The sequence below is a fragment of the Neopelma chrysocephalum genome, unplaced genomic scaffold (assembly GCF_003984885.1).
Source record: "Neopelma chrysocephalum unplaced genomic scaffold, ASM398488v2 Primary Assembly neopelma1_381, whole genome shotgun sequence".
NCBI lineage: Eukaryota > Metazoa > Chordata > Aves > Passeriformes > Pipridae > Neopelma > Neopelma chrysocephalum.
The window spans coordinates 715,618-740,132 of record NW_020898045.1 but is presented as its reverse complement, the minus strand read 5'-3'; the positions used below and the strand labels follow the sequence as shown (position 1 = coordinate 740,132).

Here is a 24,515-nt window from a genome sequence, read left to right as displayed (position 1 = left end):
TTCTGTTCAGCAGAGCTCTCTTCTTCTCACAAGCCTACAAGACATGACTATGGTCTGTCCTCCTGGGACCCTTCCTGAAATGCCTGTATTCCAATGCACGTGGTATGGGAAACCAACAGGAAGATTTAGACAAAGGTGTGCAGTGAGAAGGACAGACTAGCAAGGGGATGCTGCCAGTGCCCAATCCATGGCTGCAAGGATGCCATGGCAGTGCCATCCTCCTATGGGAAAGGCAGCTGTTCCCATCTCCAGGGTGCTTTCTGGAGCTGGCTTTGCAGGAGCGAGATGAGGAATATCTCTACACATCCCTTGCTTTGGGCAAGAGCCTTCATCATTCCCAGAGCCTCCATGAGACCTGCTGGACTCCAGCTGGATAAGCCTCCATGGATAGGACTCCCTGTTCCCTTGGAGCTGCAGGTATCAGCAGAGCCCACTCATCCCTGAGGATGCATATGGCCAGGAAAAGGCTGCAAGTAAGAGTGGGAGCCCAGGCCATTGCAGTAAGGCATTCCCAGGAACAGGTGGCCCAGCAGCAACTGTCCCCAAGACAATAGTGCTCAATCCAATGGCTCTCAGGAAGCTGCAGCTGTGCCATAGGAGAAGACCCTCCATGTGGTGCTGGACAAGATCCTCCAGCAACGAAGACAGGTGTTTCCAACTCCAGGAGTCTCTTGAGCCAGCTCTAGAGCAGAATATAACTGAATATCTCCGCATCTCTGTTACTTCCTGCAATAGCTTCCATCCCTCCCAGAATCTCTCGGAGTCCTGCAGGACTCCAGAGAGGTGAGTGGGGTCAGAGCGGAGCCGGCCGGGGAGGCAGAGGGGAGCCACGAGCCGCCTTCTCCTGAGGGGGCTGCTGGAAAGCAGCGTGCGGTGGGAGGACCGGGGGAAATGGCCTGAGGCTGAGGCCGGGGAGATTCAGGTCAGCTACTGGAGAAATGTTTCTCGCTATGTTTTTCAGGGGGTCAGGCACTGGAATGGGTAGCCCGGCTGGAGTCAGCACCCCGGGAGGTGTTTCAGAGGCGCCTGGATCTGGCGATGAGTGACACAGTATAGTGGTTTTGGGGTTCCTGGGGCAGTGCTGGGGTGACAGTTGGACTTGATGGAATCATGGAATGTGCTGCGTTGGGAGGGTCCCATGGTGACCGTGGAGTCCAGCTCCTAATTTTTATGCACCAATAAAGTAACTGAATCTGGATCGAGCTGTTTGGCTCCAAAACATCCTCTGCCCTTGTCTACACTGCAAAGTAAAACAAAAAAGACCATGCAAAAGACAGGCCTGTGTTCCCCCCAAAGGGAAGGTAGCCAGTTACAAACGAGGACAATAAATCAAAGCTCAGAGCATACGTTCCTGGTCACCACAGTTGTATGACACATGAAACCAGTCCTCTGTTCATTACCCATGTAGAACTCTCATAAAGAACTCCAAACTTTCTTGTGTGTATTTGTATATATGTATATGTATATGTATATATATATATATATATATATATATTTGTATGTATCTATATAAGATTCTGTATCTTTGGATATGATATTGGCATGCTTTTGTTCTGTGGCAACAAGCGGACTTCAAAGGTTGCAACAGTTTATGAGATCACCTTTCTGCTTATGGGTTATATTTTTTAAAGAACGCAACAATAAAAGAACTATTTAACCAAATATAAGTTAAGACATTAATCAGAGCAAATGCATTGATTTTTATTTACAATTGTACAACAAGTCATTCAACTATTTGCATACTCAAAAGCTAGGTTTGAAAATTCTCCCTCAGAAATACAGAAAACGCTTTTCTGAGGCTGTTACTTACAGCCATTTCAGAGTTTCCAATAAAAACTCACCATCCTTGAAATGCAAAGCCTGAAAAATGAAACAAGTGTTAACCTGGAATTCTTGTTGCCAGCACTGATCTGGACAAAAGTTATTAGAGAGGGTAGCAAAGCTAGCAACAGAAATAACCTTTGGCTCTCTAGCACCGCTCTGCATTCATTGGTTATGGCAACAAAGTTTTGCTTTTCGACCCATCTGTTAAGGAAACCTTTCCAGAAATGTGAGCTTATAACACTACTTTTCTAAGAAGTTATGAGTCCTTAATACAGTGTATGCAGATGAGACCTTGAAATAGGAGAGAGTCCAGTTCCTGATGATCAGTGGACATGAGGAATCAGGTATGCTGAGCAGGCTTTGAGCTTTGTGATTTTTACTAGTCCATTTTTCCTAAGTGGACTATTTCAAATCTCTTGTAGGAAGAAACACTGTTTTCTATTTTATCAACTTTCCAGTTTCAGAATACTGCAATTTATCCCTAAAATTCAACCTGTAGTTTCAAAAGATAAAAATCCTTAGAAGAAATCTTTTGGCCTCAGTAGCCAATTGGAACTTGCCCAGGGAAGTTCAGCAACAGCACCATTCATTAAATACACTGTTCTGTACCAGCAATTCCACAGAGATTCAGCTCCAGTGCTAAACCCCATAGAGTGTCAACTGCCATAATAGCTGATTTTTTTACTTCGATGAGATTATCTCTTGTTTGTTTTGGTGTAGCTGGAACATCTAGAGCAAGGAGTCTGGGCAAAAGTACATCCTTAGCAGGGTCCAGTACAGATCATGTTACAACAGCAGCCATTTCTCTAATTAAGAAAGGCAATTAGATACAGGAATTTATTTTCAGAGGTTTATAAGAATGTGGTGAAATGTTTTTCTTTCCTTTGGGATCTCACATAATAATAAAGAATAAGTCATATATTCTAGAATACAGGTGTTGGGCCAGCCTGGGCACTCGGTGGGCAGCCAGAGCTTTCTGTCCTGGCACCTTTGGTCTGGGAGGAATCTTTGTCCGTATTCCATTTTGGGAGTCGGACTGGCAATTTCAGCGCAGTGCTCCTGCAAGCGAAGAACAGCCCTTTCCCCCAGGAAAGAAAGTCCTTACCCTCGGTGTGTCAGGTGCAGGTGGTGGGCCACTGAGGACTCACATGAAATGAATCTTTTTATTCTCTCTTTGCCCTGCTCTTGCAGCAAAGTTCGTGTAATCAAAGGTTCACTTCGAAAAAACTCCCAGGCTTCAAACTCCCTCTGCAGTATTTCACAAGGACTCATCTTGCCTCAAGAAACATCGAAAATAGTCGGTTAGGAACCAGATCATTCGTAGCACTTACGTGTCTGGGAAACTTCCACTAAAATCTGCGCTGCTCTAATGAATCGTTTCTATTATGTTTTATTCTGATGTGGGGCACTTATGATCTGTTAAGTTTGGCTCTAACACTTTCTTTGCTGAAGCCTCATGAACTGCTTTCGAAGGGAATAACTGGAATAAAGGAAATTGCTGGGATATGTTCATTGGTGAATGTATCAAAGTCCAGTTAAAGGGTCAGATTCAAACAGAATAAAAGCCACTAATAAATCACTATGCTCGCTGTTAGAAGTGAGTATAAAAGCATTTAAATATCTTAATTAAATGATGATTTGTATCTTTTAGTTTCATATTTGTTACCAATTTAGACACCTTCAGAATTACACTAATTTTCACACTCCTTGTAACTCAGTGCTGGCTGCTAAATTCATCTTGAACCAATTAAAATCTCAGTTGATGTTATTTTCAATTGCACGTATGGAGAATAAAGGTATAAATTCTACTGATTCAGGCTTCTTTCATGTGGATTTGTCTCTGAATTTGGCTGGCTGCCATCACCAGGCATTGTGTGATTTGGTCCCCATTGTTTTGTAGAGTCACCTTCCTTGGCAAAATTCAAAAGAGATTTTATTTAAATGGATTTTTATTCCTTATATCTTTACTAGGGTTACATCTGCTTTATAAATTAATCCACACACAGCAAATATATTTCTTCTTGGCAGCATGCTACCCTTTTAATTAATGTCTTTCTTTGAGTTTGAAGTATATTCAGGGTTGCAGAGAGAAAACACATCTGTACTCATGCACATTTCATCCCAGCTTAGATTCTCAGTGCTGGTTCCTCTTGCCCTTTGGTCTACTACAAGACCCCGCAACAAGTTAATTCCCTCCAATTTGCAGCATTTAGGGATTAAACAAAAATATGTCTTTTAAACAGGTTTAATATTTTACCTGAGAGACTGGGAGTAATACGTACATGTTTTTAATAAAGTATTATGTACTGTTTTTAAGGTTGGGGTGATTAGATGCCTTATCACCTTTCCTGGATGAGGGACATAAAGTGGGGGAAGGAGGCTGATGGAAGTCCCAAATTTATTATGAATTTGGGGGTTATTTGGTTAAATGTCAAAGAAAATATTGCAAATGCTACAGCAAAATGAATTATTTTAAGGGAATGCTTTTTGGAAAAGATGATGCAGCCCAGTGTTCTTTAACTTGGGGGGATTTTATGGGAAACAAATCTTGTACTCAGTGTGAAATCAGCATTTTCTGATATCATTCTGCCCACTCTTGTGGGTGCCCAGATGGGCTTTGTGTGTGTAGCCAGTTCCGTAGATTGGCTTCTTTGATCTGTGTAAGACCAGCTCTGTGTCACAGACTGCAACAGGATGCTGAAAATCTAGTGGTTTTATCTAAGGAAGGCTTGTGCCTCTGGTAGTTTTAGAAATGTTTTGGGGGTAGGAGCTCACATTGGAATGTGAGAGTGGAGACGGAGATGTGTTTAAACCCATTTATCAGATGGAAATCTTTTTATGACGAGGGACATGGGTCTATCACTGTGTTGCAATGATAATAAATTAAAGGTTGTACTGAAAAAACTTTGGAAAGGGATAGCTTGTGGAATCAACATGAGGAACAAGGAAAACCCTGAACTATCTACATGTGCTGAGAAGAAAAACCATTTGGTTTTTCTGAGCTGTGGCTACCTACAAAATAATGGGATGAACTTGAACTTTCCCTTTTAAGAAAAGTTCACAACCTTTCACCTCATGTAAGAATTGCCTCTAGAATATACGAACTTAACATTTGCCCTATTTCTTCCCTTTTAAAGGTCAGGAGGTACTTTGTGTCACAATTAATCTTGGTGAGGAACAAAGCCCAGGCTGGATGCCCTGTGTTTACAGGGAAAACTGGGGGGTCTCCAGGGGCAGGCAAGGCCACGCAGGGAGGGCAGAGGCTGTTTTCCTGAACAGCTGTCAGGGAGGGACACCATGGGAATGGCATCCCTTTGGGAGCGAAGCTCTGTTGTGCCCTTTCTTGCTCTTTGTGGAGTGAGTCCTTTCATAGAATTATAGAAGCATTGAACCATTAAGGTTGAAAAAGACCTCTAAGATCGAGTCCAACCATTAACCAGGCACTGCCAAGTCCACCACCAGGTCTCTAAGCACCACATTTACACATCTTTTAAATCCCTCCAGGGATGGTAACTCCACTGCTTCCCCTGGGCACCCTGTTCCAATGCCTGACCATCCTTTCAGTGAAGAAATTTCTTCTTATATCCAACCTAAACCTCCCCTGATGATTTTCCTCTTGTCCTGCCCCTTTTCCTTGGGAGAAGAGGTCAACCCCCTCCTGGATACAACCTCCTGTCAGGCATTTGTAGAGAGTGAGAAGGTCCACCTTGAGCCTTCTTTTCTCCAGCTTGAGCCTTTCATCCATGTACTGCTTTCCTTTTCCCTTTTTGCAAAAAAAAAAACCAAAAACCCCCCAAAAAACACACAAACCAAAACACCAAATCAGAAAGTAACCCTTATAGGTGTAGGTGTTCACAAGAAGTCCAATAATTTGGTATTAAGCAGGGAAGCTACAGTTCCCCCAACTTCAGGCTCAGCCAACATGAGCACTGGGGAGACACTACTGAGGCCATGCCTTGAGTCCTGTGTCCAGTTCTGGGCCCCTCAATTCAAGAAGGACATTGAGGAGCTGGAGCGAGTCCAGAGAAGGGAACAGAGCTGGGGAAGGGTCTGGAGCACCAGGAGCAGCTGAAGGAGCTGGGGGGCTCAGTCTGGAGAGAAGGAGGCTCAGGAGGAACCTTCTCACTCTCCGCAACTCCCTGACAGGAGGGTGGAGCCAGGTGGGGGTTGGCTCTGCTCCCAGGCAACAAGGGACAGGACAAGAAGACAGAGTCTTAAGCTGCACCAGGGAAGCTTTAGGTTGGACATTAGGAAGAATTTCTTCACAGAAAGGGTGATTAGAGACTGGAATGGGAGGTGCCCAGGGAGGTGGTGGAGTCACCGCCCCTGGAGGTGTTTAAGAAGACTGGACGTGGCACTCGGTGCCATCGTCTGATTGACAAGGTGGTATTGTGTCACAGGTTGGATTCGACGACCGCAGACGTCTTTTCCAACCTAATCGATCCTATGATTCTGTGACCCGGACAGGGCTGAGGCGCCGCGCTGCCGAGGCACCAGGGCCCGTCCCTGCAGCAGGACACCAGCCTCCAACACACATCCTCCATCACAAAACAAGCCCGTTTGGCTTGGGGTGTGTGGGGGGAGGTAGTTTGAAGCGCTGGGTTCCCAACCCCAGGCTGCGCGGCGCCGAGGGCGGAAAATCACAACCCTCACGGGCGGCACCACCACCGCCATGTTAGGGCGGGCGGCAGGGAAAGCCGCGGTCACGTGAGTTCCGGGCAGGGCGCGGGCCGGGCCGGGCCGGGTCGGTCTCTTTGTTTCTCTTCCTTCTCCGGCTTCCCGGGAAGTCACTCTGCCAAGGCAGGAATGGCGTTCGCCTGCGGAGCGTGGGGCCAGGACGCCTCCAGCCACCCCGCACTCGGCGCGGGGCCCATTGTGAGCCCGTTCCTGAGCCTCTTGCTCTCCATCTCCGCGGGGCTGTCCGAGGCCGAGCTCGACTCCATGAAGTTCCTCTGCCGCGACAAGATCACAAAGAGGAGGCGCGAGTCTGTGCGGAGCGGTAGGGAGCTCTTCGAGATCCTGATGGAGCAGCAGCACATCGGCAGCGACAACCTGCACTTCCTTAGGAAACTGCTCGAGCACATCCGCAGGGGCGATTTGTTGTCACAGCTGGAGCAGTTCGAGGAGGAAGAAGGGCTTGGTGCTCCTGATGATCAGCCAGATGAGCAGGAAAAACGTAGGTGGATTATAATATATATTATCATATATATATTACACATATATATATTTTATCTCAATTATATTTTTATATATGTATAGTTATATCAACCCTAGTAAATGTGAACGCAAACGGCTTTCCGAGGTGGAAATTCTCTCTTTTTTATTTTTTAAATCGTTTTTTAAATCTTTTTATTTATGGTCACTAGAAAAACGAGTTATGTATGTGGAATTCCAAGTATATCCAGTATTTCATGTATAGCTAAGTACATCCAAGTATTTCAGAATGTGCTGTGACTCTCAGTACGTGCACTGCACCAAGAGCAGTAGCATTTTGCTAAAAAAAACAAACAAACCCAAACCCCAACTTTTAAACATTCTCTTGTATTTCTTAGTAAACCCATGGCTAACTTGATGTATTTCTGCTGTTTCAGGTCTTCTCAAGTTAGCTAATGATGTCATATGTGAGAACGTTGGGAGAGACTGGAAAAAGCTGCTGCGACAACTTGGCATGCCAGAAGTGAAACTGGACAGAATAGAGGCAGACTATCAATTTAAATTGTATGAGCAGCTTTTCCAGGGACTTCGGGAGTGGCAGAGATGGAAGGGGAAAGATGCAAAGGTGGCTGACTTAATAAAAGCTCTTCGGGGCTGTCACCTGAATTTGGTGGCAGACTTAGTTGAAGAGAAGATCTCACAGCTGAACACTGGAGCCAGATGAAATCAATATCATGCCTCTCAGATATGGATGAAAAAAGCAAAAGTGCCTTCTTCTCTTCTGGACCAAAATACTTATCACTGGTTGCTTATTATGCCATTAGTTTAGGTGCCTTAGTAAATTAATTTCTGGACACAGGAAAATTAACATGAAAACAGATTCTTTTCAGGTGACACTTTGTAGCATGATGCTTCCTTAAAGATATTTTAGCTTTTAGAAGACCTGAGCACCATTTTGTAGAAATTCTCACACTTTTGTTCTGCCACCCACCTGAAAAGATTTGCTTTACTGCAGATGCTTTTTGATACATCTTCTCTGGAAATACATCCATGGGACACTTCTGAGGCAATTGTAATTTAAAATTTCGTGGGGAGGTTGGATTTTTTTTTTCCTATTATAAACGTAATGTGAAAGGGAGGAGTGTCTTAGCTGCGTACTGGGTTTTCCTTCTGAGAAGCATAATATAATTTGCCAAATATATTTGCTCTCTATCAAAGGATACTAAGATGACTGTAACCTCAGACCCCAAGACTGCAGTGCAAGAGGGGTATTAAATGTTGTGGTGGCTTCTTCTTAGTAAAAATATGCCCAGGTTTGAAAATGAACTGGTTGAAATCAGTACCATGTGCCTTCACCATCCTGAAGGAAGTGTTCTCCTGAAACTACCGAAGAAGTTCCGTGTCTCTCAGATGTTTACAGCAGCCTCTTTTGAAAGCTGTGCCTGCTGTGTCTGCTAGGAATTCTTTCCTAACCTCTGTCACAGAGGCTGCTCATGGTTGCTGGCAGGTGCAGCTCAGCTCTTGGTGACAAAAATGTGTACTGTGCCAAAAACCTAGAAAACAAACTGCTTCCTTTTGGAGGGGTGTGAGTAATTCTATATTGTGGACTTTTTTCTGGCAATATCCAGCTATCTCTGGCCAGGTTGTTCTCTTCAAAGATCCCTCCAGATCCCATAGCTCTTCCAAGTCTTGTGCCATTTTTTTCGTTCATTCCCATTGCTTGACATTTTCTTTAAGTCATTATAAGCAACTCACAGGGGAAAGAGGATTTATGAACAAGACCAGATTCAGTTCTCAGGTTTAATCTGGGACAGACTTCACTAAATGGCCTTCACACCTGACTGGAAAATTTGCACAAGCTTCAAGATGTGCAGAGCTGTAGAGGCCTCTGGGGGCTGTCTCCTGTGCCAGGGGGGAGAGTTCTCTGAAATTGTTATTGCTTGAATGATTGTAGGATTGTTTGCTACTGCAAACATCCTCCAAACTGCCTGAATACATACTTAAGAGGCTTCTTTTTTGCTACTGTACCTATGTGCCTTTTAGCTCCTTTCAAGTTCTTTTCACGTGGTGCTATGACTGTGAAGGCCAGGTGTCAGCGTGTGATGTGTCACTGCTCTGCAGAAATGTTGTGACAATGATAATTTTCAAGTTTTTGTTACAGTTGGTGCCTCTTGCTTAAGCAGTGCCTCTTGAATACTTAATTGAAGTTAATGGAAACTGCTGTAAGTTCACATGACAAAAAAACATTTCATTGATGAAAACACAATGAAAATGTCAACACAAACATTTTCATAGTGTTTTTTCCTTGAATGATTTTTTTCCCCCCATTCCTGGAAGTGTTCAAGGCCGGGTGGGACAGAACTTGGAGCAACCTGGTCTAGCGGGAGGTGTCCCTGCCCATAGCAGGGGGTGGAACGGAATGATCTTTAAGTTCCCTTCCGACACAAACCATTCCATGATTCTGTGATGATTCTCAGTATCCTCCTAGCTGTAGTATATTAAGTATCAGTGATTGTATCCAAGCATAGGGTAATCTAGGATTTTCCACCTGTCTGCATTTTGGGCAGGCAGGGTTCTCCAAGTACTGATTTTAATACTTGTATCAGTTGCCAATTCCAGACTCCCAGTGCTGTGCTTCATCTGAATGACCAGCTCAGATGTTTTGGGTTTTTTTGCTTAATAGACACAGCATTCATTCTGCAGTATCTAAAGAAAATGATTGCTTCAGACTTTTTTCCTTCTCTGAGCACTCCTTGTGAGCAGAGCAGAGAAACCAACAAGATGAGTTGTGTGTGGTGAAACAGCTCTACAGCAGTTCCAAGTTCAATCTCTCTGGTAACATGTTTTTCTTACCCATTTTTAATAAGTCTTCTGGTTTACAGAAGAGAGATTGATCCGGAATATAAAAAGTATACTGTCTACTGCATAGTACCAAGATATTTTAGGAATCAATCAGATTAATTTGTTAGTTGTAGCCAAGCACTCATCAGCTACAAGAAATATTCTGCCTCAGAAGATAAAAACTTCTTGTTTTCATAAGTAATGTTTTACTGCATGTGAAAGCAATGACCTAGACTGCATCAATCTGTGCAGTATCTCAGGGCCAATTAAAACTGGTTTTATTAGAGATTAAAATGTTTATGTGAGAACAAAATCAAATGAAACAAAGGGAACAAAACCTTTTTTATTGGGAGGAGGGATAAGGAAAACGGGTGCAATTTGTAAGGAAACGTTTTCTGATCCAGTTACCAATCTTTTATTTTCAAATTAAGCACCTTGAACTCATACATAGTTTTTATAACTTGAATTGAAGCTTTATATTATATAATTTTGTGTATATTTCATTAAAAATACTTTCTTAAAAAAACCAGATGGAACTGTTTTGTTATTTTATGGGATTGATGTCTGTGATGAGATCTCTAATTGAGAGGAGATAAATGTTAAGGACACTTTTAAAGCAAGGAGCAGTGCTAAACAGGCATTATGTTACCAGTGTCCTTCTGGGGACATTAAAGAAGAAAAAGCAAAAAACTTTGTTACTGAATTTCTCAGAAGTGCTGAACAGGCTGCAGTTTTCCTCAGAGCAGTAGCATTTAAATGCTGTCGCTCAGAGTAGTGTAAGAAGAAAAAGATTCTCTGTCAGCCCTCAGGAGCCTAAAATTGAGTGGCAGTGCAGTGTGTGCATAGAAGATGCTGGTAAGGATGGCATATTTGTTTTATAATTAATTAAAAGCATAGCTTCTGGTTTATACAGTTGGTCTAGGATTTTAGGGGATGTGTTCAGATGTTAAATTGATAGAGGCTTTGGTGTTCTGTGGAGTTTATCCTGGCACTGAAGTGTCAGCCTGCACTTAGAGCTGTGAATGACTAAGATAAATAACTTAATTACCCAGTTTATGAAATCCTTTAGGATGCTCTGCAACAGTATCTGCCTGTGAGGAATTACTAAAACTTTTCCCTTTTGGTCTCTTGAGGGTCTTGTTTCCTTACAGCCTTGAGAAAACAACATATCAAAACATGTGGAGAGTTTTAAGTGCCATCTCAGGAGAATTCTCATTGTGGAGGATTGTCTTTCCCTGTCACTTCTCAGTCCCTTACAGTGCTTGCTATTTCCTATAATTTTTGAAGATATCAATTATATTCACACATTAAAGTGTTTTTCACTTTAAATTGCATTCTTTTCTTTACTGAGTTAAAAGAACTTTTCTAGACTATTAATTAAAAATCCTCTTATACAAATTGGTTGTCGTGAATATTTCAAATGCAATGCTTTGCTTTCCTTTTTCTCCATTTCCCACACACAGGCAACTGTATTTCCTCCAGCCTTTGTTTCATTCCTAAAATAATTGGCTACTTTCTGAAGTCTAATTGCTTCATTTAATTGTCTGTGCAAAAAGCTTAGTGACGCTGTGTCTCCAAGCTCTCTCAGCATGTTTAATTCAGGCTTTCTGGTTGCGTGTTTTTCAATTCAAATTTATTTCTAATCACTGTCTTGTGCCTTTCTCATTCCCTGCATGAATCACCTATGCCCTTAAAATGTGTTCCAGCACAAATATTTTTTGAAGTTGTTTTCCGTCTTTGATTTATTGCTTCTTTTCTCTGCCAGTGCTTTGATTGCAGGGGTGTACTGGTAGATTTATAGAAAGCAGTTCACTATATACTATAAAAACAGGAGTTGTGGGGGTGAGCTGAGGGGTAGGAGTTGTGAGTAAAGGTTCAAGAACTTTTGAAGAATCTTTGTTTTCATAAAAATTGTAGCTGAGGGTTGCTTCATGGGAAGAGAGTATGTTGCAACGGGTGCTGGGAATTGTAGGTTTGGAGACAAGGAAGCCCAGCCTGACTCAGCTGCCGGGAAAGCCAGAGGAATTCAGGCTTCTGCATGGGAATTTGCATGGAATAAACTTGGAGGAACTCTTAATCATTAAATAGTCTCATCCACCGAACTATTTCTGCTACTGGTTCATTCCTAAGAGCATTACACATGCCTTTCTTAAAGCAGGCTAAAGTTAAACTAGCAGGTTTGCTCTTGTAAAATATGATGTAACATAAATGATTGAAACACCTGAAGTTGGTCATCCTGATGGAGTTTAAATTCAGTAATTCCTATGATCTGGTCAGTTTTGGAAATTTAAAACTTCTTTAATGTTTTCCAAATGTTCTTGTGTGGATGGCAACTTAGCTTCCTTTTCTTTTAGTTTTTGGAAGAAAAGGGTTGCGCTGTGTTTTGGGCTGGTCACAGTATTTACAGCAGCTTTCAGAGCAACCAGCTCTTGTGGCAAAGTGAAGGTTTCTCTGTGCACTCTCTAAGACTCTGAAGAGATTGGTATATAAAAAATAAAAATAAAGGATGTCTTGAGTCTTACATCTCTGGAACAATGTAGTAAATGTAATTGCTAAGGAAAGCACCTTAATAGCAACTTTATCTCTGTCTAATGCTTCAAAAAGTTGTCAAACTGGGATTTTTATTTATTTCAGAGCAGGTTCTTTTGCTGTGGGAAGTTACACAGGCATAAAATTGGACTGTTGTCATTAAAGATATAAAAAACATCCACCTGGGGTTTTCCGTGGCAGGTGCTTTATTTACAGGTGAGCCTGGCTTTATAGAACTTCTACATAAAGCAATGATCTTTCAATTAAAAATGCTCATGATTTTTATAATGTTTTCTTTTTCATTTCTTAATTATTTTATTCCTATTGATCCCAGCAGGAGCGTTAACTTCAGAAAATGATTTGCAGAATTTAATCAGTGAGCACTTCTTACTGTGGTCTAACTGTTAAAAGGGTTGTAAGAGCTACTCTGCAAGTGTACACACTGTCTGTGGCAAAGATTTGTCCAAACAATATATAAAGATTGAATTTATGTACATAAGCTGGTGATTTTTGTATGCAAACCTGGTACCAGATTTTATAAACTGCGAGAAAGGTTTAGCATAAAAATTAAAATATAAAACTTTTCAGTAATGCCAATATGTGAACAATTGAGCTAAATCTTATCTTTGTTTCCCCACAAGTGGTCTCCCTGAGAGGTGCTTCTTGTCAATTCCAGGCATATTGACAAATTTTGAAAGGAAAAAATTGCAGAGAAAACGTGAATTAAAAGGGTGCAGCACCTGGCAGGTCTGGGATCCACATCCTATATTGTTTAATTTATGTTCTGCTTAGTTTAAGCAGAATTTAGTCACAGCTTGTTGGCTGTAAAGTCCCGAACGTGGGAAAGCCTGGATAGCCTGAATTCCCCCCAAAGCCATTATTGCCATGGCAACCGGAGTGCACGGCGGTCCATGGGCATGTGGCTGCAGCCCTGCTATCCCAACCAGCTGAATAATGTTTGGAAGCTGTCGCTAATCGTGAGATTTGCCTCACTCTCCGGTCAGTGACCATGTCAGGAATCCAAGATCCGAGTGCAGGGATGTAAAATGAAATTTCTTGAGGAATTCTCTCCTTTCAGTTCTACTGCCCACTAGAATAAGGTGGATGAGAGAGCAGGGCTGGACATTAAGAAATTTACTTTTTGTTTCTTCTAACCACCAGTTCAGCACATGGTGCTTCCATTTCTGTATCCAGCTTGAATGGTAAAATTCAAGTGTGTTACTGCATGTTTGTGCATGAAGGAGCTAATACATATGCAGATGAATTAAAATTAATTAGAGCTAAAACCAACAAAGTGTACATTTCTAGCTATGGGCTACTTGCAACTTAATAAGTTATTCGGTTTGGACTTGCTCATATAATTTTCTGTAAACCATATTCTACTTTTTACAAAAAAAAAGTTAAATACTAGTTTCACGCTGAAGAACTAATGTCTCCATACAGTATGTGTGAATCTTTAAATCAAAATATCAAATTCTACATCTGGCCTGTGAATTTTAAGGGATATTAAATGTTGGGCTATATCTTAGAGGACTGTATTTATAAGGCACATCACTCCATGCAGTATTTTTTCCCCTTAATTCCTGGATCTTCATAGTTACCAGCACTCCAGCCCTGACTCACTCTGAGTTTTTATTCGTGCAACTAAATGAGTAAGAACTTAAACCCCTTACTTTCATGTTAGACCTGAGTGAGAGGCACCCACATATCATGGCTTTGATTGTAAGAGCAATTCTGTGGTTGAGATCCTCATTTTCCACTCTACATTCAGTACACAAATCAAATGCTGGGGTATGAAGTTGTCCAAGGTGTTGCCCAAGGTCCCAAATAATCCTTGAGCTCCTTGGCTTGTGCTCCCTCCTGTGGATTACTAAAAGCATCTGGAGCATGGCATTAGGTCAATTTTCTCCCTAGGAATATCTCCTCCTTTAGCTTCATTTAGCTTAAAGTGGGAAAGGATGTGGGAATTCTCATCAGAGAGGTAAATCCTCAGCTCTAGAATTTCCTGATTCTTCAGTATTCATTTCCACTGGATAAGATACTGAGCAGTGTGAAAGGACCAGATCATTTTGCAGCTTGAAAACCAAAGGCAGATTCCACTTCTGTGAATTAAGGTTTGCAGAAGTGTCTAGACCAACAATCTTAGGGAAGATGCCCTTACACAGAGAGCTGATGTACTTAACCAAATTTAATGTCATTTAACACCTGTGAAAATCCAGAGCCTGCTTTCACACATAATGTAATGCCCTTGTTTGTGCATTTGCTATTTTTACTGTTTCATAGGGTATTATTATTAAGGATACTTGAATTTAGGTTGAACTGATTTTTTTAGAGGTGATTGCTTTAATAATGGATGATTCCAACAGGCTTGAGCCATGTCTTCTGCCAGGAGAGGCCTCAGCAGCAAGTCTGATGTCTGTTGCTCAGGTCTGAGTTGTGGGGAGCTCAATTTGTTTTGTGAGGGCTGAGAAGTTCCCACAGGCTAATTCAGAGGAATTAGAGAGGGAATTATGGAGAAATTAGATCCCACTTTCTTGTATTTAAACGGTACCTGAAGTGCCCCATAGGCTTGTCCCATTTTCTCCTTTAAAAGGTTACTTTTATCCCTTATCTCCTTCCCACAAACTAATCACCCAACTCACCATTAAATGCTGAATAATTATAACGCACAACCCTGAGGGAGGACAAACACTCGTTTTCTTGGTGGTTTGAAGAGGACTTTGACAGCTCTTGAATCATCCCTAGTTATCCAGACAGCCTGTTCCAGTGGGTTTAATGCATTCAAATAAGATACGACAACCTCAGCCAGGGAAAACCGGGCATGGATGGAATTGCCATGGTGCCTGTAAGCAGGTCGGGGAGTATCCTGTTTTTGAAACATTATCATGTCAGATGTTACAGCAGCAGGAGCAGCTTCCTCCTTGTTTTTTTTTCCATGCAAAGAGAAGTAAGGGGGAGCTGCTGGCCAAAGAGCGCTGCCAGCTTCTCTCAGTATATTGGTACTACAAAGGTGGCATTATTAAAGGCAGACAAAAAAAGCCTCTGATCATGCAAACCAAACTGAACCCTAGGAGCTGAAAAACCCTTCCTTTGTGCACTTGGAAACCTTGTTAAGAGCTAACTGGTGCCTGTGTATGAAGGCTTTTCTGCAGCACTTTGGCTGCAAACTGAGACAGGTGTGAGATGCTCTTTCTGTGAGCACTGAAAATTGGGAATCAAGAAGCATCCTCATTGCTGCTAATGGACATCCTGACCTTTCTGCAGAGCATTGCTGAATTTTGTACCTAAAACTTTAAATGGGCACTCTAGGCTTTGGCTGGCAAAAAATTTGATGATTCTGTTTGCAGCAAAAATTCTGGCACTGCAGAACTTTTCATTGTATGACTTATATTGAATATTCCCCTTATTAACTGAATATCCACAGCCATGTAGCACGTAAATGCTGAATATTTATGCAAGGAAACATTACTGTTTGTATATAGCTTAAAGATATATTAAAATCAAACTAGTGCTATGTTATTTTGGTGAAAGGAAACTGTACATTTAATTACAGGAGAGAAAGTAAGTGTTGGACATGAAAATTATGTGCCTCTCAAATCCTGATATGCTTGTGTATGTGTATATATACATATCTGTGTATGTGTACAGTGAGTGTATCCATATGCTTACATACACACAGACCTTGATATAATCTGGAAAACAAGACTTTCCTGACAGGGCTATTTCTCAATACTTCTTCTCAAACTTATGTTTATGCCTTATAAGCTGAATACTACCTATGTAAAGAAATATATCCCTATGGCAATCTCCTAGTTTTGTTAGAAACAAAGGTGGTATTTCTGGCTCAAAACTAATTCAGAGCCAGCTGCTGCATCTCCAAGATCAGCCAGAGCAGAAGTGATTTTAAGCCATTGTTTTATTCTCACAGATTTAAATGCAAGAATTATCTTAATTCCTAGTTTACATTAACGCAGTTCCTGTAATTTTCACCATTTTCCTTCAGTCTAGTATTTTGGGTCAATATAAAACCTGTGATGCTGAAATTAACCTTCTGTTCTCTTCCATGTTACTTCTGCTTTTGCAAGCAGCAACTGTAGACACCAAGGAAACTATTTAACAGTGCAGTTTAGAAATTATATACCTGAAAAAGTGAATGGAGGAATCCTTCTCTTGTCCTCCAGGTTCTTTATGGTGCCTTTAAATGGTTACAGCAGAAGGCAGGTGAGTCCCTGCCACTTCAGTCTTTGGCTTCACAGGTAAAAAGTACAAAGAAGGAATTAGTGCCAAGTTCCTTGATGGCTTTTGTGGCAAGGGCATCAGTTCACTAGACTGAAACTGCCAAATTAATCTCACCTTGGCCAGACTGAATATTTCACCTTTGGGCATGAAGAAATGTTAGTGATTCCTGGAAGTTTTAGGCATTGTTATTTGAAGTTGGTCAAGAGACAAAGGGAAGGTGTAAGTTTATTTGGATTTGTGAGGGGATCTGACCTGTGTTTGGAGCACTGAATGATTGACTGTGTGTGGCAAGAAAGGAAACAGTGAAGGGTGTTCCTGTGGCTCTTTGCTCAAAAGCTTAAGTGTGTTGTGGGAGCTCAACTCCCAGGTCCGAGCTAGAACTGTTCCTGAGTCAATATTTATGTTTACTCTTTTCGACGTGAATTACAATGCAAACAGATGGCCTAGTCAAAGGGGCTTCAATACGAACTGTGCTCAGGAGAACAGGGAATTTAGCTGTGAAATAAATCATTTGCCCTGTTTGTTATGGCACAGATGAACAATATCAGGTCTGCTGGTTTTTTTATGTTATGAGTTGTTCCCTTTTATATCTTACATGTGTTATTCTCACTTAATTTAAGGATTAACTTAAGGCAATGACAAAGTTTTTTTCAGCTGTTGTCCGCCTTCCTAGAAATAAGGATTTCTTAACCAAGAACAGGGAGAGGACCATCTTTCATACCTTTTTCTCCTAGTTTTTTGGGGTTTTTGTTTGTTTGGGTTGGGGTTTTGTCTTTTTTTTCAGAACTACATGGCATGTAATCTTACTTTCAGCGGCTAGATTGTAAATTACTTTTTATTTAGTAACTGCCAGCCTTAATGAATTGTAATTTGACAAAAGCTGTGTAAATACCTCCATACAAAGGAATAAGGCATTCAGGCAAACAGAAAAAGGGGAAAAGAACACTTGAGTGATTAAGAGTATTATCTGGCATGGCACAGGGGCAAATCTTTTTGTTGGTAGCTGAGTCAAAAGACTACACGTGGAGACCTTAATGGCAGCTGAGGACAAGCTGCTCCAAACCTCAGGTGGAGATAAAGACATTTCTGTAGGATGCCTGAACTCGGAGTGACCCACAGGGATGGGGTCAAGCAGCACAACCTGCATATGAACAGACATATAAAGTCTGACTCCAGTTAAAGTTGGCAATTTGAGCTGTGGTGTTTGTGCTTAGCTTCAGTTTCTGATGTAAGTCCTGCTCAGTAGTAGATACCTGAATCTGGACAGCTCTTGCTATTTGTTTTCTAAAAGGGGATGCAGAGCTTGGCCACTTCAGTTGTATAACTGAGCAATTGCTATTGAAGTTCAGGAGCATTAGGTATTCTCTCTGGAAGATGAAAGCGCTGTACATGTTGATTAGTAACATTGACAGAGCAGACTTTACTGAAGTACACTGCCTTTTCAGCAAAGGTATGCTGTGCATGCAGATTGCACCGGATCCCCTAAACTTTTAATTCCATGGGCGTTTATCTGTTTTTAAATATTTCACATGCTCTCTGACCGTAAGTTTTACAGAGGAGATTTCTGTGTAGAGGGAAGGTAAATTTGGCCAAATTAGTAACAGACACTCTGCCCATGGCAAGCCAAGAAGGGACAGGAGGCCTCATTGGGTTTTTATTCATTGTTAAAAAAGATGCTTCAATAAGGACTTAGGCACCCGTAACACATTAATCTCAAACCCAGGATATCTTAGCAGCACTAAAATTATAATTTCAGACAGGAACCCTGAAACTGCCTCACTTTAAGGGCAATTTGAGTCCAGCAGTAGGGATAACCCATACACAGTTCAAAGGCAGCTCCCATTCCTGTTGACCTTGGAGAGGGTGCTGCTGGCATCCTGCCCTCTCTGTGAGGCACTCCAGGATCTCCTCCCGACTCCACATCTCTCCTGGGTCATGTGCTGCATGCCCTGGGTTTATAGATTTGCAGGGAATTTTGCTCTAAGTCTTGGTGTTTCTTCAAAAGCTAAGGATGAGACCACTTGCAGCTCTTATATGTTGACAGGCTGAGACCCCTGGTGGCCTAGTGGTTAGCGTGCAGGACTTTCACTGCTGCGACCACGGGTTCGATTCCCCGGTCTCCTGGCCTGATGGAGGTCGTTAGCCCTGTGTGGCCATCCATCTATGAGAAGGACACTCTAAACAAACCTACGTCCTGAGAACCTCACTGCCATTGTCCAAGCTTGCTTGGCCCCGGCAGATGAACCTTAGGATTAAAGGGTGGGTTCAGTTCAGCGCAGGCTGTGTCTCACCTAAAAAATCCATTGCGCAGGCTGGAAAGGTAAAAGACCTTTCCCCAAATCTTCGTTCGCGAAGATGGGCCATTATTATTATTATGTTGACAGGCATGAAGGACCTTTCAGTTGTATGATTATAATATATTTGTTAGTGGCACATCAGAGCAGTGCATACTTTGTGGTGCAGCTACAACACTGAAGGGTAAGGACATGTCAATACAGAAGCAAGCGTGGGGAAGGAATTTACTTTAAAGTACTTACTGTATTTCCATTATTTTTCTTAATATTTATTTCAAGTTGACTTGAGCACTGTTCCCAAAGGTCTTGGTTTTTCCCTCTGGCAAATGCAGAGCTGCTTTTTATAAAGCATTGTCTGTTTTCCCTGAAGGTTTTCTTCTGGCTCTGATTGCTTTTAAATGTCACTCTGCTGCTTAAGGCTCCTGGTAGGTGGTCTGAGCTGAATGTTTACTATCATATGGCTTTATACCTCTACTTATTTTCCATCATGACCTAGTAACCTTCTTCTCCAAATGCCAAAGGTGAAATTTAGTTTTAAATGACTTAGTTGCCTAGGCAGAATTGCTATTAATCAGAACAGGAAATATTACTGGGAAATGAACTTTGATAGCAGTTTAACACACTGTATCTACTGGCAGACAATTTCACCTGAGCCTTAGGTTTACCTTGAAATTGGAGATTTTTCTTGTGAAACACATTGTTGCCATTGCAAGTGTACATAGTTTTAAAAATTTTTATCTGCTGCAGTTTGCTTTATGACTTCATTTTGAGGCCATGTTGGTTTTTAGTCACCGTCTCAGCCAATTCATTTCATCAAATTAATATTTTCAGTGAATACTGTGAAGACAGTGGGGAGTTCTAAAATGGTGAAAATAAACATTTAACTCATACATAAACTGGTGATTCATTGAAAGTGTTATTTACGTTTTCGTTTGCCTATAAGCTGAAGCTGGTTGCACAGAAAAATCCTTTTGCCTTGTTTGCACACATATGATTTGGGACTAATACCTTCCCAACATTATTATCTTCACAATACAATATGCAACTCAATAATGAAGGCAGTGATTGCTGCATACAATTTTGTGCAAGTAATGAAAGGTATGTTATCACTTGAAATCTAGTCAGTTAAGGATTAAAAATAGGCTTAAGTGCTATTTGATATCTCTTTATTTTTTAAATGTTCTTATCTACTTTATTACAATATGGAGGACTAATAATAGAGGATCCTGAGTACCTAGAAATCATGGTCCACTTTGCCTAGTGCCTACTCCAAAGCCACTTGAAACAGTAGGAGCCTTTGCACAGCAGATAAAGTAAAAAAAAAAAAACTATTTTTTTCCTTCAAACTCTGATTTACAGAAACAGAAGTATTACTTCACATGCAAATCCTTTTTACTGTGGTCAGACTATTTATAAAGTTTATTACATATATTATTAAAATAATAAAATCTCTCAATTTTATTTTTCTCTTACCAGGTCTCAAAACACTCTGAAAGCTGAAGCCTCAATTTTGAAATGATCCGCCTAGAAACCAATTCCTGTTCTCTCTTGGAATCTCGTGTAGTAAACAGGTAAAAGGCTCAATGTCTGTAGAGCTTATTCTGGGATCAGTGTGTGTGAGGACAGGAAGAATATATTTTTTTGAATAAAATATAACATCATTCTTTTTTCTTGGTATGAAGACAGGCTGAGAGAGTTGGGGGTGTTCATCCTGGAGAAGAGAAGGCTCCATGGAGACCTTAGAGCCCCTTCCAGTGCCTAAAGGGCTTTAAGAGAGCTGGAGAGGGACTTTTCAAAAGGGCATGGAACAATAGGACAAAGGGAATGGCCTTAAGATGAAGGAAGGTGGGTTTAGATTAGACATAAGAAATAAATTCTTTAAGGGTGGAACAGGTTGCCCAGAGAGGTTGTGGACTCCCCCATCCCTGGAGGCATTTGAGGCCAGGCTGGAATGGGGCTCTGAGCAACCTAGTCAAGTGGAAAGTGTCCCTGCCCATGGAATGAGTGATCTTTAAGGTCCCTTTCAACCCCAACCATTCTATACTTCTGTGATTGTCTATCCTGAGATATTGCCATGGCTCTGAAGCTCTGAGGCTCAAGCCTTGCAAATGCAGTAATTTAACTGCAGACCAGTGAAAATTAACACAGCAGACAAACCGTGAGCTGCTAAATCTCCAGCAATAACAGCCCTGCTTAATCCTATGGGCACTCACATCCATTTTTCCTACAAACAAGCTGTGCTGATCTCACACGTACCCAGCATCCAGATTCATCTCACGCTGGGTTAGGCATCCAACCTCGGCTCCCAAGGCAAGAGTCCAGCTGCCCTGGGCTCCCTCTGGAGTCAACGAGAAGAGACAAGCATCTTGAGCAGGTGATTCATGGACCACACCAAAGATCTGAATCACTCCCACGGAGTGGCTCCCTCACTCCACTGATTACAGAGGAAACCGAGGGTAAATGGGTTCATGATGTAGGTGGTCAGCCAGGTGGAATGTATCCAAACCGGTTCTAGTTGGGCAGGAGTTGCATTATCACAGCTGGTTCTGAATCCTTGACTCCAGTTTCTTCTTCCAATATCATTCACAACTACGGCACACGAATGTGGCCTTTCCTAAAAGTATTTTTTTTTTTCAAAATGGATAGCTAAATAATGTGCAAATCTATTGCCCTGAACTTACAACTGAATGCACTTTTAGGTCAATATCTTTCATGATAGTTATAAACTATTTGAAGATGTGCTGAAATCAGTCTACACTAAGCGAATGTACTATGTTTGTATTAGGTATCATGGGTATATTTCACTTCATATTGAAATAAATGATACTTGGCTTTAGAAATCCTTTCTAGCTCAAGGGGATTTCTGCTGCTGTAAACCCACACAAAAAAGACAAGAGCTGCAATAATTCTGAACTGCAAATTGCACAACTGAAGCTGAAACTAAGCTGAAAACCTTTTCTAGTTCAGCAGGTTTGGACTTGAGTGGGCATATGTGGTTTTGGTTGCAGGAATAGCAGCTGAATTAAAAAAATATTTATGGTCTTGACATAGGTAGGATTCCCATTAAAATAAATTGTGTAAGTTCATCTGGTCAACTCCAGGTTCGTGTGTGCTTTGTGGAGATTTTTTTTCCAATCAGAGGGAGTAAATCCAACTCAAAAACCCTCTTAAATTTCAGAGCAGCCAATTCTGATTTGATTTACACCTACCTAAATCCAACACACATCCATGTAGACCCATATTATACAAATAAAATGCCAGTCTTAAGAACCGTGTCAAGGCCCTGTTTCTAGAAGTCACGGCTTCTATTGCCAAAGGGCTGACACATTTACCAGTGCACTTATGGGCATAACCATTAATTACCTGTGTCCTCTTCTCTATAGGCCACCTTCCAGCCTCTTCCCCTCTCATTCCTTCTCCCTCAGGCAAAGTGTCTCCTCTGTCTAGCAACCTCTGGAGACATTTGTTACAGAAACAGAATGGTCCAGGTCACATCTATCTACCGACAAAAGGATAATCAGTGCTGTTGGCAAAAGCCCTGTTCTTTCATCTATTCATTTTGGTATGAAATGTGTTCAAAATGCATTTTGCTGCTAAGTCATTAAGTCATCTGTAAAGGATAAGAAGTAAATAAGGTACCATCAGCTCGACTCACAGGGGGAAAAAAATGCGTAGGCACTCTTGGACTATTTTCAGTGGAGGTTTTGTGCTCAAGCAGGGTGGCTTTGAGGCTCACAAAGGAAACCTCAGCACAAATGAAGCATAAAGCACTCAGTGGGCAGAGAAAGCAGTGGGGGAAGCAAACAGAGAAGTGCTTTGCTCCTTCACCTTCTCGTGGGCAGCTCTTCCTTGCTGGTGGCACCAGGTGTTTGTCCTCAGAGCTGCCGGACCTCGACATCTCACCCTGCAACACTCTCTGGCAGGAAGAGGTGGCTGTTTTGCTAAGCCTGGATAAACATTAGGATCTAATTTATCATGTGACAGGAAAGGAAAACCTTTCCCTCTTCCCCCCATCCCATTTTTAACAGCCTTTGTTTGAATTTCATCAGGTGATTTTGAGGTGCAAGGAGTGGGGAGATATTTAACCTGGGTCTCTGAACTGATTATTCTGCTGTCAGCTGATGTACGTATGGCTCTTTCCAGACACAACTCCAAGTGTTACATCTCACTGAATGACATGGACAGGGAGCCAGACCTCTCACTGAGCTTACAAAAGAGACATCACACTCGTTTAATTAAAAAGAACTGAGCTGCTGGTGCTGTTCATGTCATATGGTATATCCTGTATTACATGCCCAGGAGGAAGAAAAAAAGGAAACTCTTTTCCTTGTCCTACAAAGTAAATAGGAATGCTGAGAAATATTTTGGTACTTGCAGAACCTGGGAGTTCTCTTGACTTTATTATTTCATGTGTATTAAGTGCAGTACAGAGCATTATGCAAAGATCTGATTATTTAGTTTTATTTGTGGCATTCCAAGTCCTAGCCCTACACTGATCCACTCTCAGTTACTGTGGACTGCAGACAGGGATAGGAGTGTGCCCAGGCGGCCAAAAAGGTCAACGGCACCTGGGCTGTATCAGGAATAGTGTGGCCAGCAGGACCAGGGAAGTGATTCTTCCCCTGTACTCACCACTGGTGAGGCCACCCCTGGAGTGCTGTGTCCAGCTCTGGGCCCCTCAGTTCAGGAAGGACATTGAGGGGCTGGAGAAGGTCCAGAGAAGGGCAACGAGGCTGGTTAAGGGACTGGAGAACAAGTCCTACGAGGAGTGGCTGAGGGAGCTGGGGTTGTTTAGCCTGGAGAGGAGGAAGCTCAGGGGAGATCTCATCACTCTCTACAAGTCCCTGAAAGGAGATTAGAGCCTGGTGAGGATTGGTCTCTTTTCCTAGTCAACCAGCAGTAGGACAAGAGGACACAAGCTTCACTGGGGGAGTTTTAGGTTGGACATTAGGAAGAAGTTCTTCACAGAAGGAGTGAGTGGGCATTGGAACAGGCTGCCCAGGGAGGTGGTGGAGTCACCACCCCTGGAAGTGTTTAAGGAAAGACTGGATGTGGCACTCGGTGCCATGATCTGGTTGACAAGGTGGTGTTGGGTCGTAGGTTGGACTTGATGACCCCAGAGGTCTTTTCCAACGCAGTTGATTCTGTGATTCTGAGGGGAGCTGAGGCGACAGGCGCAGGCCAAGGCGGAGAGGGCACACTGAGGCGACGGGAGCGGGTTGGGACAATGGGACCCATCCCCGGCTTCCCCTCTGATCGCGTTGGCCGTGGCGGGAGCCGCAGCCCCGCCTGGCCGGGCCCTGCCGCGACACGCAAGCCCCGCCACGGGCTGCGACTGCGAGGAGACTCTGGCACACGCCGCGCTGACTCCTCCAGCCTTGCCCTTTTCTTATCCCTCAGCGAGCCCGCCTCCCTCCCCGGGCGGGCACCGTGGACGGCGGGAGTATCGCTTGTGTGACATGAGAGGGGGGTGCGGGTCTCGAACCGGCGTGCTGGCGCGGCGGGCGGGGAGGGAGGGAGCGAGCGGGGCAGGAGCGGGCACGCCGCGCGGTGCATTGTGGGCGCCGCCGTGATTGCTGCGGAGCCGCGGAGTGCGCTGGGAGCGGCGGGAGGAGGGGGAGGCAGAGGCTGTGC

The 24,515-nt window shown here is 42.6% G+C and overlaps 1 protein-coding gene across 1 annotated transcript; it reads left to right on the top strand.

The window, feature by feature from the left end:
• The first annotated feature begins 6,525 nt into the window (after positions 1-6,525).
• FADD (Fas associated via death domain) lies at positions 6,526-7,711 on the top strand. Its single transcript, XM_027706518.1, has 2 exons — positions 6,526-7,000; positions 7,416-7,711. Exons 1-2 carry the CDS (start codon positions 6,631-6,633, stop codon positions 7,700-7,702), a joined length of 657 nt encoding a protein of 218 aa, XP_027562319.1. The 5' UTR covers positions 6,526-6,630; the 3' UTR covers positions 7,703-7,711.
• The last annotated feature ends 16,804 nt before the right edge of the window (positions 7,712-24,515 follow it).